We start from the raw sequence: 15,699 nt of genomic DNA, 5'->3' as shown, positions 1-15,699 counted from the left end.
GCCACGCAATAAATGTGAAAGTGAATGTAAATGTGAATGTGAATGACGTTGGCGCGGCGACAGCAGGAGCACAGGACACGCGGCACTTTCAACTGTTTCTTGTTGCTGTCACATAGCTCACATGTTGATGTTGTTAACTCTGCACACTGTGCGTGTGTGTGTGTGTATGTGTGTTTGTGTCTGTGTGTTTGTGTCTGTGTGGACTTCCTGTTTTCAGGGTCGTCGCGCTGCCTACACATTAACATGGCTTTTAGCTTTGTATAATTATGTCCGTTGCCTGTGCCCCAAAAAGTGTCAAAAAAAATTATATAAGAAAAATAAAAGTGAAAATATCGCATGTCGCGCTTTTCATTTTTCATTTTCATACGCTCCATTAGTGCGCTTCTTTTGCTTTTAGTCGCAGACCCCGTCAGCCGTCGGCGCTTCCTCCCGCCCCTGTAACAATCGTAGTAATTATGACCGCACACACACACACAAGTCAAGTTGGGTGGGTTTTTCTAATTTTCAATATGCGATATATACGCTCACACGCCCACTGGCCGCTGCCGCCCCACGGACAAGCGCATGAGTGCGCTTGTTAGCTGCCAGCCAAGCCCACTTGCTGTGCCATGTACCATGTCCTGGCGCGTCCTAGCGCGTCCTGCTGGCCCTGTTGATATGCAGCGCTTGGCTCCATTACATGCGCAGCACGTTAAATTAATTGAACAGCAAAGTGTGCAACAACAGCAACAAATTAAAAACTGCATGTGCGTTTAATTTTTATTATTCACTTTATTCTGCTGCATAGCTTAAAATCATAAAATGGAATTAATCTAATATTATATGGTTCTGTAAAATGCTCTTAGAATGTTCGCGTAAGAAACGTTTAATCAATGTGTGTGTGTGTGTGTGTGTGAGTGTGTTAATGTGCGTGCATGTTTTCTATTTATGCTTAGTACAAATTTCAGTTTCAGTCTCAAAAATTGTTGCATAAATTAACTAAAACATTACGTACATAATTTTTATTAAATCTCGTTTTCATTTTCAAAATTAGTTTAAATTTTGCGGAAATGCCTTAAAATCGTTAGGGATATCGTATCTTAATATAAATAATTTGGGCGCAGTCCACAGAGAACTCTGTATACATGAATTCTCTGCTGGATCAGCTTTAATATTTATGAATTAATGCCAACTTATTTAATTTAAGCTTCAAAACTATCAAAGCTTGAGTGCAATTTAATTCGACTTACTTTGCACTCAATCTTCAATCTGTTTAAACTATTTAATCTACCTGTTTTTCCAGTTGTCCGCTTAAATCCACTCAGGCTGCGGTAATCACGTACACGCCACGTAGCCCGCCCACATAATTTTATAGAGCTGCCCAAAATGCTCGCACACAAAACGGCGGCCGCATAAAAGTAAAATCGATTTATGCATAAAAATGCTTGATGCTGAAAAATGTATGAATAGCAAACATTTGAGCTGCTACTACTTGTGTAAGCCACAGACTGTGTATGTGTGTGCGTGCGTTGTGTTCTGTTGTGTTGCCCTTGTGTTAACTTGGCTTATTTACTTAGCCATACATTTCCAGCAGCCAAATCCGCAAGGCAATAGCTACGCTCTGTACGTTATTTTGCCCATATACAATTTTCCACATTGCTTCCTTTTGCGCTTTTTGCATGTTGTGTTTGCTTAGCTTAATAACCAGTTTTTCTCAAACATGAAAAGTTGGCCAAGTTAAGCAGCAATTGCGGTGCTTTTATTATGCTTCGTTTCGTTTTTGTTTCCTTCGAGTCAAGAGGGCGTATGATAAATGCGCTCGCTTTGTCCACCTAATGAATTGCCTGACTGCCTGACTGCCTACCTGCTTGTTTGTGCAGGACATTGCATGTGTGTGCGCCTGTGTGTGCCTGTGTGTGTGTATTACATGCGAAATACTTTTACTTAGTTTATTAATACTTAAATACACATTGAGCTTAAGCCTTATGCTCGCTAATTGACTTATGTCTACGCTTATTTATTACTTTATTCTTGCTTTTATCTCGTCTTTTTGCATGTGTGCGCGCGTGTGTGAGTGTGTGTTCATGGCATTTTAATGAGCATGTCGTTCGTTTTGGGTTAATTTGGTCATTTAGTCTATTGATTTTCATATTTACTAGCCTAAGAATATAAGTAACTAGCTACTTGGCTCGATAAAAGCCCCATTGCCTAGGGCTATGCTAAAAAAAACGCAGTTAGCAGCTAATAAACGCACACATTACGGCTGGCAGGGGTTGGAGCTAGAGGGGGGGTTGAGTTAAAATGTTGTCACTTTGCCCAAACGCATGCCAAGCAATTTACGACGTTTTTTGGCGCTTAACTTAGTCCAAATGGTGCTGCTGCCCTCGACGAGCAGAAATTCATCGCATAAATCATCCGTTTCCTTTACCATGCCGCCATAGAAATGATCCTCCTGATACTTCTCAGAGCGCGAGTCGCCGGAAACGAAGCCGCTTTCTGGGCGGGACAGCGAGGCGGTATGCCAGGGCAGCTGTTGAAACCAGCGAGCCACTTTGGCCGTCGACGAGAGCTGTGAAAATGAGTCGAGCATAAACAAAAAGTCAGTGTGTAAATTTATGCAAATGAGTTATGTGGGCAAATTGCTGTCCACCAACACCAGAGAATGTGGATGCAGAAAAGAGATGGGGAGAGAGGGAGGGGGGCGCTGAGAAAGCAAAGTGAAAAACGGCGACACTTGTTTTTTTTTTGCTTTCTGCACTTTCTGCTTGCCATCGTTTTTCATTTATCACACCAAATTTATGCACTGCGTGTTCGGCCGTTCATTATCCGACACGGCGTATGCGTAATACAAATGCGCTTAAGAGTATGCAGCACTTTTTTCTTTGCTGCCCTCGAAAGTATGCAGCGTGTTTTCGTAAGCTTCTGCTGTAAAACTCATTAGGAAAATTGTCCAACGCTGCGTAAGCTGACAATTATTAATGAATGTAATGATTATATATGATTTTATAGAGATATTTTATTATTTTTATGCTTTTTTTTTGCTGTTGTTTGCCTGATTTGTTGTTTGTAGCTTAATGTTTAGTTAATAAATAAAACGAGAAATTTTATATTTAACAGTTGCTGCAACCAATTAATCTTGCGTTTGTTTCCGACATTTGTTCTCATAACAATTGTTGAATCCTTTCGTTTTATCCGATTTTGTAAGCAAACATTTTTGGAAGTATTGCATAACATAACATTTACATAACAACAGTTTACTAAATTGTTTTTAACTAAAGCGATTTAGAGCTTAACAACTAGTTACTTTGACACTTTAAAGGGAGAGAAAATACTTTGATATATAATTAATTTTTTATTTTATGATATGCTGCAGTTGTAGTATATTTTCTATTTGCCTTTTGAAAATTACCTTGCAGGACTAGAAATCCAAAGAACTTAAAATTGCAAACTAAAAACAAGTTTTGCGCTATCATTTAATACTGTTACTCATACTCATATTCATGCTCATACTCATACTCATACTCCAACTGATTCTCATACTCAGACTCATACTCATACTCATACTCAAACTCATACTGACACTCATACTTATCCTCATACTCAAACTTATACTCATACACATACTGATATTCATACTCATACTTATCCTCATGCTCATACTCATACTCATTCTCACACTCTTACTCATTCACATACTCATATTCGTTCTCAAACCTATACTCATTCCCATTCACACACTCACATTCACGCGCACACGACTTAGCTTAGGTGACTATCATAACTTAAGAGCTGGTCCACTCTCAATGGTTATTGTTGACTTCTTCTCATTTGGTGGTGTGCCTGGCCCAGGCGGTGCGCTGTACCTGGCTCATCATTTGGCTGCGGTTGGGCACCTTCTCACTGGTGCTGCGCGTTATAAAACTGGGCGTGGCCGATAGCTTGCGCTGATGTCCCGCTTCGTCGGTGACACGCAGCAGCACAGTATTAAAGCGGGTATCTCTCGAATTGTTATTGTTGTTGTTAACATTGCTCTGACAACTGCTGCCGGGACTGATGTTATTATTGCTGCTGCGTTGACGCGGCGACGATGGTGAGTCCAGCGTGGAGGAGCTGCAACTAGTGTCCCTTGTACTAGTGGAGCCGCCACAGGCCAAGCTAGCCAGATTGCCATTAGACACCGCCACCTTAAGCTGCTCCTCCAGGCTATTCAGATTCTGCTCTATGCTCAGACGCAAATCTTCGTTCAGCATGGAGCTGCCTGTGTATGAGTTGCGATTCAACGTGCCCAGCGGCGATGGCGTTAGTGCGCCCGCATTAAGTCCGCCCGGCGACGTCAGAAAGTTAAATCCACCAACCGCATTGTTGTTGCTCAGTGTCGAGGGCGTTGCTGGTGTACAGGACAGCGGATTTACAAAGAAGTAGGAGCTGTTAGGCGACGCGGATGGCGTTTGTGGCGTCTGCGTTGCATTCGCACTTAAATTCAGTGCCTGCAGGCGATTCAAGAGCTCCTGGTTGACCTGAAACAGATCCTTCGAGAGCGCATCCTGCTGCTGCTGTTGCTGCAGCTGATTACTAATCGTCTGCAGCTGGCTCATTGTGGGATATGGACTACTACCACTAGCTCCTGTGGACGCTAGAGGCGGCGTTGGTGGCGTAAGCTGCGCCTGTTGATGTTGCTGTTGCTGTGGCGTCGGCGTCGACGGCGTCTGTTGCAGGCTCTGTAGATTCTGTAGGTTCTGGCTCTGCTGATTGAGGCCACTCAGCTGCTGGCTCAGCGAGGTCAATTGCTGATTGATGTTGCCCAGATTGTTAATCTGCTGATTGATTGTGGCCAAATTGTTGTTGTTGCTGGTCGCCTGTAGCAGCAGCTGCAGCTGCGATTGCTGCTGTTAGAAAGGGTATCTCAAGTCATTAACGCTGCCGCTTAACTTAATCAATGAACAATGAACAACAAACAAGCAAACAAACAAACAAACGTGCAAAAGTAAACGCAATGGGAACATATCTAGGCGGGCTGCAAAGTAAAATAAACATGCATAGGGCTGCTCAAATTCGTATTTATTTTTTCTTCAAATTTTGTTTTTATTTTTCATTTGAATAATGAAGGCAACAAAATTATGAAGGCATAAATTAAAGCGCAGTTTGTTTACGGCAATTGGGGCAAAGAACATAAACTCTCAAGTTAACTTGCCACGTTCAGGGATCACGATACTTAACATATATATAGTACTTGGATATATGGACTCACCTGTGGTGCCATGCCAATGTTCGCTGAGGTCAGACCCGCGCTCTGCTGCTCGTTGTAGGCGCCCAGCGATGCCAAATGCTCGAGCAGCTCCCGATTTTGCTGCAGCAGCTGCTGCGTGCGCGCCTAAAAGGCAAAGAGAGAGAGAGAGGGGGGGTTAGTTAGGTTTTCTTTAGTGTGCTTAGTTGTGGTTGGGCACTCACCTGCGCCTCAATGCGCGCATTTGTCTCTGAGATGAGCTGCTCGCGTACCAGCATCAATTGTCCAAGTGCCTGACGCGTCTGCTGCGCTTGCGCCTCTAGCTGATCCTTCAACTGGGTTATCTCAGTGCGCGGTGACGAGGGCGAGACTGGCGATTTGTCATCCACATCGCACTGTTGGAATGGATTAGGCAAGTAGAAGTAGATAAGTAAAGGGTATCATAGCTGAGACAATGAGTAGTAAGACTGAAGAACGTCTTTGATAAATAGATCAAAATTAATATATAATCTAAAATATTTTTGATTCATCTTATACATATATATCATTTTTCACGATATGTGATTTCAAGATGTGTTTATTATCATGACTATCTTAATCGATTTGGCAATGATATTTAAAAAAAAAAAATATTAATAGCCCATGAAAATATTTGTTTAAAAAATGTAGAGCAATTGCTTAAAATTACAATTGTATTTATTTATAACAAATTTTTACAAAGTCATGCGCTTTTCATAAGCACAAAAATCGTTTAAAATGAAATCGGTTTTAATGTTACTCTCTTGTTTACACTTTTGTCTCGGTTAAGTAAACAAGAAATTCTTGTTGGGATATTGAATTTATAGGAATGATCTAAACGAAATACTCTAATGGATTCTATTTTTTGCGCATTTATGGCACTTTAATTTCCAATGGGCCATTATTTAATTTAATTTGCTGATAAGTATTTAATAATAAGTACACATGGGGGCTAATCTCCCGGATTCAGACTTGGATTTGGATATATGCAAAGAATTGGATATTTACTTACCAGCAGGCTGGTCGATTTGCGTAGGCTCGACTGCGTTGGCAGCAGCTCCAAGTGGTTCGGTCGCTGCGGCTGCGTGTGGTTCAAATCGGGCGTATTGGCCAAGTGCTCTATAAATAATCAGAAACGGGTACAGATTTAGTGGCCAGCTGACAGCAGGCGCCGCATGTCGGCAAATGGAGCGTGTAAATTGACCGAGCAGACCAGCCCCAATCCCAACCCCCAGCCATTTGTCAAGGCCAGTGGACACTACGCAAACACACACACACACACACACGCACATGTAGACTTTGGCTGGCTGGCACACCTGCTGCTTCTTGGGCGGCTAGTGCTTAATTTCCACTTAATTACAGCAGCTTGATTTCAATATTTGTTTTGATTATGCTGCGTACACAATAAATAATGATATAATTATCCATTCAGCCAGCATCCCTCTCCACCCTCCCCCTTCTCACAACGTTCAAGGGTCCTGCTAAGTTAGGTATTGTGCTTATTTTGTATTTTCTGTTTCGATTCGATATTTGATTTGTGTTCAAAATATTTCAACAATTTCTTTGGCCAGAAAATTTGCAATTTGAATTATGTGTGTGTGTGTGTCTGTTCTTTTTTCTCGTAGTAGCGCGCGTGTAAATGAAAAAGTGGTCGGCGCCGAAAACGTGGCAATTCGTTAATCTCTATACGGAGATTGTATGAAATATTCAGGCAAGTTCGTACTGGCTTCGCACCTGAGCACATGTTAATAACTGCGTACTGTTTCACTTGAACGAATCTAACAAATTCCTCACAGCATGTAAATTAATTTGGCGTATTTAATTGTTCATATAAAACTAATTTATACCGCCTTTCACATAATGCCTCACTTAACTTTGGCTATTCTGAACAAGGACACGTACTAGGCTAAATCCAAATCAAGAATGAAAAAAAAAAGAAAAAACATCTGTATGCCTGCTATTTTTGGTCTTGTGATTCACGAATTTTACTACCAAAATGACCCATTTAAAAAACGAGCAAACCAAAATCTGTGCATCTAATTTAATTATGAAGATTTTTGTCACCAGCTGCAAGTGAATAGTTCATTATTCATCGATTATGCTTGGTATTCCAAGATATTCTCAGCTGTTCAGCTCGCTTAGAAACTGTAACCTGGCTACCTTTTGCCTTACTTTTACTGTATTGATAGAAAACTTTTCTTGAGTAAACTCTTAGGTTTTTACATCTTTAAAAGATAGCATACTTCTCAAGCTACCCTTAAAGAGTACCCAGCAAAGCCACTTTGTCTAGACGCTGGAAGACATTCAACTTGCTTAACTGTCCCGACAACTGTGTTCCTATTATCATTGTCCAATCTCTCAACAAAGACACACAAGGGCAGCAGCTGTTGTGCACAAGACAGCCGCTAAGATAAAATGCGTGTATATATATTATTTTAAGCCAACAGACGCGACCAGAGATATGAATATTAAAAAAATGAAAACAAATTACAAGACCATGAAGAGCAGCCATATATGTATCTGGTCAAATATATAAACAAAAGTAAATAAATTATTTTTGGCACACGCCGCGACCAAAAGACATGCCAAAACGCTAAATGCCCCACACTCCGCGTTACGCCCACACGCCCATACGCCCATACGCCCACACGCCCAGAAAGATAGAGCTGATACAGCTGTGGCAGCCACGTGATTTGTGCGTGTTGCAAGTAACCTGGCGACAACGTTTTGGTTTTGTATTACATGCCTGGTAACGGTGCCCAATCCAAAAATCCATCTCACAGCTACTTAAGATACCTGAGTGTATTTTATAGCCATTTCCAAGAATTTTTTGTCAAGTTGTCGCTCAAAATATTGTAAAATATCTCAAAATATGAAATTATTTCTTCCCCCTTTTTTATGTGTTTTGGCAACGTCTGCGGGTTGGTGACGTCAAGTGGCAAAGAAAAATGTGAAAAGCCGCTTTGGCTTGATTGAACATTTAAGCAATACGTGGAAATTGCTTGGCGAACAGTTTGGAGTGTCTGCTCTATATATATCTATATTTTAGCAATTTTCACACAAATTTCTTTTGGTGTATATATATAATTGTTTTATTTCCCCATTGCCATTTGCTTTAATTGTTTATTAATTATTATGAAACTCTTTAATGTGCCACATTTAAATGTCAACATTTCTCTCCCATTTCCTTGCCCATTCCATTGCACATTTTTGTTAAAGCTTCTTCTGCCGGGCGCTTGTAAAATGCAATTTAAATGCAAATTTTTGCCTCGTTTTTGATGCCGCATTGAAATGAATTCAAAATTAAACAGCACCAGAAATTTGCATCGAAATGCCAAACTGAATTGCAAAACTAATGCAGTCAGCTGTCCAGGGTGTTCAGAGTGCGGCCAGGGGCCGCCCACAAGTGGCCAGCGTCGCAGCCGATGGAAGCGCCCCAGGAAGCTGCCGGCGTTGCCGACAGCGCCAGCTTTTTATTTATTTATTGACCCACAGTCTGTACAACGTACAACGACCCAGCGATTGCCTGGTGGGGCGTCGATCAGGGAGCTGGGGGGTCATCATACGGTTTATCTTTTGCGAAAATTGCATGTGCCATACACACACACACACACACTCACACACAGGCACGCACTCACACTCTTACATGCACACAGACTGGCATTCGCAATTACCTTTCTTTGGCGTCTCGCTGGTGAGGACGCCGCCATCCTCGCTGAGCTGCTGCTCGCTGATTTGCTCCACATCCAGCAGCTCCGACGATGAGACATCGGAGCGTTCGTCATTGGGCTCCAGGGAATTCTTATGAAGATTAAATTTGTGGCACACTTCAAAGGCTTGTCCGACGGTGCGCACAATGCGCATGGCCTGACTCTGTAAGACACAAAGGAACACATAAAGCGATGAGCGGGGCGCAAGTGTGTGTATAAGGGGTTAACAACAATTAATATTAAGCCGCACAGCAAGCAATTAAGGCAGCCAAGCAGCCAGGCAGCCGGGCACTTCGAATGGGTGCATATGGCTGACAGAGCGACAGCTGCGGCAAAACAAAGCAAATTACGCATACGCCCCATGGCGCGGCGTACCCACCTCCGGATCGCTTGCGGCATGGCCGCAGGAAATTGCATCCTTTATGCGATTATTGCATAAACCATCACAGTCCAAACCATGCCCCATCTGAGTGGTGCGCTCCAGCGGGGAGCTGCGTCGCCGCTGCCGCTCCTGCCGCTGTTCACTCAACATGGCCGCCGACATGGCAACCATCACAGGCGACAGACCCGCCTCGATGGGCTCGCGAAAGGAGAGTTTCTTGCGCGGCTTATCCGTCTTGGGTCGCTCCAGCATGATGCCGCTCGCACTGCCAGCCGCCGCAGTCAGGCCACCGCTGCCGCCGCTGCTCAGGCTGGAGCTGCTCTGCTTGTCGTTATGCGTATCGCTGAGGCTTTTGCGGCGCTGCAGCACGTGTCGCTGCTCGGAGCGCTGATAGAGCAGCTGTGCGCGACGCAGTGCCTCCGGCGAGGCCGCATAATGCTCACTGGGCAAACGCTTGAACTTGAGCCGCGCCTTCAGCACATCCCCGCCATTGCAATGGCTGGCGGCGGCGTGTGTGGACGCCGTCTTGTGTGCCTTTGCCACCGGCTGCTCCTTTTTAATGAGATACACGGTGTTCTCGTCATCGTTGAATAGTATGTGCCGCGGCTTTGTGTCAATGTAGGTGTCGTCGAGGAAGCGCTGTGGCTGCGGCTGCGACGGCAGGGCATTCGTTCGCGGCGCCAGTCCGCTTTCCACGCAGCCAATCAGCTCGCGTATATCTAGGCTCTTGTTACGGGAAAGCTGTTTCTGTTTGCGTTGCTCCTTCTTGGCCACCGACAGCGGCGATTGCGGTGGCTTATCCTTCTGCAGCTTGTCCTTGTCGCCGACGAGCATGTCGCGTATGAGACCGCCGCCGCTGCGGAAGATATTGCGATGATAGTGCACCTCGGCGGGTTTTTCACTCGCAGCTGCAACGCCCGGCTCCGGTTCCGGCTTGCTGCACGCCGGCGCCTTGCTGCGACTGCGTGACCAGGGCAGAAAGTCAAAGGCCTTGGTAATGGGACTCCGTGGGACTCCGCCAGATTCCAACAGCTGCTGACGCTGCTTGTCCCGCCTCAGCGGAGGCGTACCATTGGCGGCCATGGCTGAACTCTTCTCGTGCTTCATGGCCGAACGTTGACGTTCACCGAACCGTTAAAGTTTTGCTTAAGCACAAGGTCCACTTGGCCAAAAAAAAAAGAGAAATGGCCACAACAAGTTGGCCAACAGCTTGTCAACACTTTCGCTCGACTTTTCGCACGATTTTTGTTTGTCTTTTCTCGCACTCGCGCACTTTTCGTACTTCTGCTGCTAGGTTCAATGCTGTTCAATGCTGTTCAATATTTGTTTTCAATAATAATCGGCGCCAATTAAGAGACTATTAATTTCATAATTGTTTAGCTGCCTCTGGGCATTGACGGCTCCTTGGCCCAGGTTGTTCACACACATTGCCAAACGCAACATTTTTCGCACCTACAGTTCAAGTGTTATTCTTTTTGTTTTCACCCTTCTTTTTTGCGTAGTCTTTTTTTCCTTTCTGTTTTTCCAATATATAGTATTTATATTGAATTATTTTCGTCGATTGCCCGCGGAGCACTCAATTGTGTTTGCCTAATTGTAGTTGAAAATACTTTATTTATTTTCAATTTTCATTATTTCTTTTTTTTTTTTGCAGTGTATATTTGCATGTGAGTGTATTTCTGCCAGCTGCGTTACGCTTGCATTCAGCTTGATTCATTTTGTGCCCGCCAGACACACAAAACTGTCAATCTTTTTGGGGTTTTGTTTTGGTTAATCGTTGTCAGGCATCAGAAATGCTAAAGTGAATTTGCATTTCTTGGAACAATCTGGTTTATGCTTGGGCTCGTGTTGTGCTAATGTGCCCGATTGCAGTTTGACTGGCACGAAGACAACAGCTCGAAGGTCTACATTTAAAAATAGTCTCGATTACTAATCGATCTAATTGGTTTGCTGTGCATGTGCGGCATACAGATACAAAGTATCTGGCATAGAAAACCTATTCTCAAGCTCTCCTCTAAGCACGTTAAATGGCAATGCTCAGAGTTTGAGAGCTACAACTAACAATATTTGTTTGAGAATGGCTAGCTTTTGCCATCAATCATTTCATTCGAAATTTCGCTAAAATGTATTTCAAAATTCGACTGTTGCCAAGAGTATGCCGTAAGTCCATCCACTCGTTATGTCCATGTCCATCATTTCGAAAATGTTGACCAAAAATCGAGCACTTGGCAGGGCTAGAATCGGCGCATTAGCCAGCAGAGACAACAACAACTTTAACGAGACATTAACGAGACATCAATTTGAGTTATTTTGACAAGCGCAGACAGAATTAGTTTGCCAATACACAGACGACGAATTACAACTTGCTGAGTACTTAAAAATCTGATTTATTTAGCATACACTATATAGATTGCAACTTAATGATAGTGTAAACCAACTGTTGAAATGATTTCAGCATATGCCCAAAACGGAATAGTGTTCTTTTTTTTGTTGCCCTTAGCACACGCAAAACAAACATTGCGTATACGCTGTGTGTGCCGGCAAATTTGTCTGACGAAGTGGCAAAGGTGTCGATTGATTGTCTGGCCGTCTATCTATCTGGCTGTCTGTCTATTTAACTACCTGTCCGATTGCTTGACTGCACACACAAGTCAATCCGTGCGCAATACGCTGACGCAACTGCTAATAAATCAAATCAAAAACTATATAAAACAAAATACAGGTGAATTAGTATTTGTTCTAAAGTGTTGGCATTGCCTGCAGCGGCGCTTAAAATGAAAACTAAAATAAATACAATTTGAATTTGATTCTCTTTCGTGGAAATCTACTTGCAAATTTATGGCGCTAACAACGCTTTTTATGTATTTATTTGATTTTTGATTTCCATTTTTCTTCTCTGCAAAAGCCAACAAGCGGTGCGCTTATTTGTTTTCTTAGTCTTCTCCAAATGTTTTTGCCCCCGTCGTAAGGGAAAATTTTTACAGCAAATCTTTGCAGCACGCCCCTTGCCCTCGCAACGCACATGCAAACGATACGCAGCTCGAGCTTTTTTTAATGCGGCATCGCTTTTATTAACTTTTGCCATGAGTTTTATCGCCAGCAGGGCACAGCAGTTACTGCATGTTCGCTGTGGCCATAAGTCGCGGCAGTGACAGTGGCAGTGGCAGTCGCAGTGGCTGCCACAGCAACCACAAGCCGTTGTTGCCACAGTTGCCACTGTTGCCACTGCTGCAGCTGTTGCATGTTGGGGTTTGTTACATTTTGGGGTTATACATTTTGCACGTGGTTTACAACGGTTTCACTGATACTTTGGACTGTTGCTAATTAACTTTTCATTAGTCACGGCAAAAGGCGCACTTAAATTTTTATTTACTCTTCACCCACAAAATACACACGTTTCAAATAGCCGCTTGGCGCCCCCCGACCCCCGTTTGCTTTGTTGTTCGATTTTCAAAATACTTTAGAGCAGGCTATTAAAATAATGGATCTATTTTGGTTAAAATGCAAAAACAGCAACAACAGAAAGAAAACCAGCAGAAAATCAAGCAAAAATCAACGGAATTGTTGAAAATTTCAACGATTGCGGCAGCCATTTTTGGCCAAAAGCTACAACTCACAAATACAAAGGCAAATGCTTAATATATATATTTAAAAATATTTATAAACATGTGTAAATGTGTAAGGACTGGAACAACGGCTGTTTCACTTTAATGTAGTAAAAGTTTGCTGTGAGGCTTATTTTTTAAATATTTATTAATTATAAATATTAATCCTATTTAAAAAAAATCTCAATTTTATTTGTTATTTCTGTTGTTGTCTACGAGCTGGCAATTTACTTTTGCTTTTGCTAAGCAGCTAAAAATTATAAATAAACGCAGAAATAACATAAATATTTCATGCTATCACGTGTGCGCGTCTGATTGACCATCAAATTATTTATTTATTTATATTTAACGCATACGCCCTCGACTACCTGTGGAGAACTCAGCTCATTAACTGCTCTGGCGTGGGCAGTTCTAGATAGATGGAAATTGGAAGTGGAAATTGCTTTGAATATTGAATAGAACAGCGGCATTTTTATGGCGCTGGCAAAGAACTAATATGCATAAACAAGGGAAAGTGCGTCAGTTGTCGGGCTTTGTGCTTTTGTAGATGCGTAAACTAGTGTGCACTTACTTTCAGCAGACACTATTGACTTTTATTTCGTAAGGTCGCCATAGATTTATAATGCTATAGTACATTCCCTTTAATGTATTCCTAACGGCACGTTTCAAGACTTTTGTTTGCAATTAATTTTCCAGCGCTGTGACAATTTTCATTTGGATTTTCGGTTTTAGCCCCCCAGAGAAATGTGTCTTTTGTTGTTGTTGTTGTTGTTGTTGCTGTTCCTGAGCTGATTGGCCCGGCTGTTTGTAGCTACTTTTGATGGCGTCAGCGGGCGCCCATGACAAACACTTTTGAGTCTTGACGATTTTCCTCTTATTATTTTCTTTCAGTTGTTGCCTGTTTGCCTGTTGATCTATGGTCTAGCAAAATATTCTGCTTAACGCTTGTGACAGGCCATTGCCTGAATTTATTTAATTAATTCTTGTGACATATTCGTATATTTATAAATATAATATGTTTCACTAGTTGCTGTTTCGCAGCTGGCAGAAATTTATATTTTTTTTAATAATTTTTTTTTCTCATTTGTTTTACCAACGATTGTTTTTATTAGTATTTGTTACACTTCACTGCACTGCTCGCACACACACTCAGACACACATGCAAATTGCATAATTAAAAATTTTCGATTTTGTTCTGATTGCTTTTTGCATATAACGCACGTCTACAGCGGCGCACCGTCGAGTGGGGACTGGACAAAGCCTCAGCGAACCGAGCGAGATCGCAGATCTGTAGCCGGCTAGCGGAGCTTTTTATTTCGTTTTTTTCCTTTTTTTTTTTTGGTTGTTGCTTTTGGTTTTAGTTTTTTTGGCAAAAAGCAAAAGCTTTCGCCGCACTCAGCTGTTAACACGGCCGTTTGTTTTTGGGCCGCTGGCAGCAACACGCTGCGTTTGTTTTGGTCTTCGCCGACGGCCCGCTGCTCGGCGGGACAACATGGCGTATGCGCGTTTTGATTTTAACGTAGCGCTTAGCGCTTGCAACTTGCGGGCGCTGGTGCTGGCGGCGTTCGTGTGACGTCATTGCTTTGTGTTTCGCGGAAGTAAACAAAGGCAACTTTTCAGAGCATTATAATTATTTTTCTTTTCTTTTTCATTTTCTTGTGCTGGCACCTATAATTTTTCATGCTGATTTGCTGGCTTTTCTTTTAGCTGGCAGCTTACGGCTGCTTAGCCATTAATCAAGCGCTTTCATCACTTTGTCTGCTGTTTATTTTGATGATCCTGATCCACAATACAAAGTGCAATTGCGCTGCAGTTTGTGCTATTCCTGTATTGTTTATTGTCTTTGCCGCAGTTAGATCGCCCGCCTGACGCACGCAGCGTATGCGCAATGCGAAACACGTGCCACGTACGAATGTGTAGTACGAACCGTGCCCTGCCCCGGACCTGGCCTTAATTTAATGTGTCACTTGTCAGGCATTTCGACAGGCTGTGTCTGAAATTTTTTAGCCCGAAATGCTTTTGTTAATTGGAAAACTGTGTCGAAAATAGAAATGCCAGCAATACGGCACAGACTTGACATTGCCTGAAGCTAAAGTTGAAGGCCAAGAGTGCCTGCGAGGCACACGCAATACGCAACACTTGCCACAGATATCATGAAATCTTCAACTGGCTGCTAAATGGACTGCAAGTGACCGCAGACCACAAACGAAATCAAAGTGAATGCAATTTTGCGGCAACTACAAAGTGAAAGCAATCTATTTATTTGCCAAATCGCGGTCAGAACTCAATGGGGCGCTGTCAGTGGGGTTGCCGCAGTGCTGTCCACGATTCTATTTGCCACCGTGAGTTTCTCGGACGGAGCGTCAGTCTGTCAGTCCGTCAGTCGGTCGGTCGAGACAGTCAGACACTGGCCCGAACACGGAAACGTAGCGCCACGAATGGCGGTCAGTCTGATGGACAGTTGCGTCTTACACTTGCTTAGATCATTTCAAATTTAATGCTAAGTAATATAATGTTTGGACACTGATGAACGATAATGGCTTCATGTTGTCATTACCAATTCTAGACCAGCTTGATCAAATGGTTGTCTATAGGCAATGGGAACGAGTGTCATTGCGAAATAAATGACAACTTTTCCATATTTGTATAACAAAGTTTTCTGTTTAGGCAACAGCATATTCAAATTACTTTGATCACATAATTTCAAATTCTTTAACCCCAATCGTATATGCCACATGGAGACCGCTGGCTTCTGTGCAAATCGCACTTATGTATTTGTTT

General features: G+C 42.8%; 1 protein-coding gene across 6 annotated transcripts in view; it reads right to left on the bottom strand.

Annotated features, from left to right (window-relative positions):
• Window positions 1-778: 778 nt before the first annotated feature.
• The window catches only part of LOC115769392 (capon-like protein), a 45,335-nt gene continuing 30,414 nt past the window's right edge, over window positions 779-15,699 (bottom strand). For 3 of the 6 annotated variants that reach the window (XM_030714189.1, XM_030714190.1, XM_030714191.1), the window contains 5 exons: window positions 8,896-9,094; window positions 6,234-6,340; window positions 5,428-5,598; window positions 5,228-5,350; window positions 3,529-4,862 (listed from right to left, as the gene is read on the bottom strand). In XM_030714189.1, the coding sequence (XP_030570049.1) occupies window positions 3,804-4,862; window positions 5,228-5,350; window positions 5,428-5,598; window positions 6,234-6,340; window positions 8,896-9,094 (1,659 nt within the window). In that variant the 3' untranslated portion in view covers window positions 3,529-3,803. Of the gene's footprint in view, window positions 2,549-3,528; window positions 4,863-5,227; window positions 5,351-5,427; window positions 5,599-6,233; window positions 6,341-8,895; window positions 9,095-9,310; window positions 10,904-14,011; window positions 15,479-15,699 lie in introns of those variants that run through there. The other 3 variants (XM_030714192.1, XM_030714188.1, XM_030714193.1) reach the window with 3 other exon arrangements.

This window comes from Drosophila novamexicana, unplaced genomic scaffold, assembly GCF_003285875.2.
Source record: "Drosophila novamexicana strain 15010-1031.04,08,12 unplaced genomic scaffold, DnovRS2.1 tig00004554-arrow-pilon, whole genome shotgun sequence".
NCBI classification, from domain to species: Eukaryota; Metazoa; Arthropoda; class Insecta; order Diptera; family Drosophilidae; genus Drosophila; species Drosophila novamexicana.
Note: the sequence above shows the minus strand (reverse complement) of the source record. Positions and strands in the feature narration are given on the sequence as shown.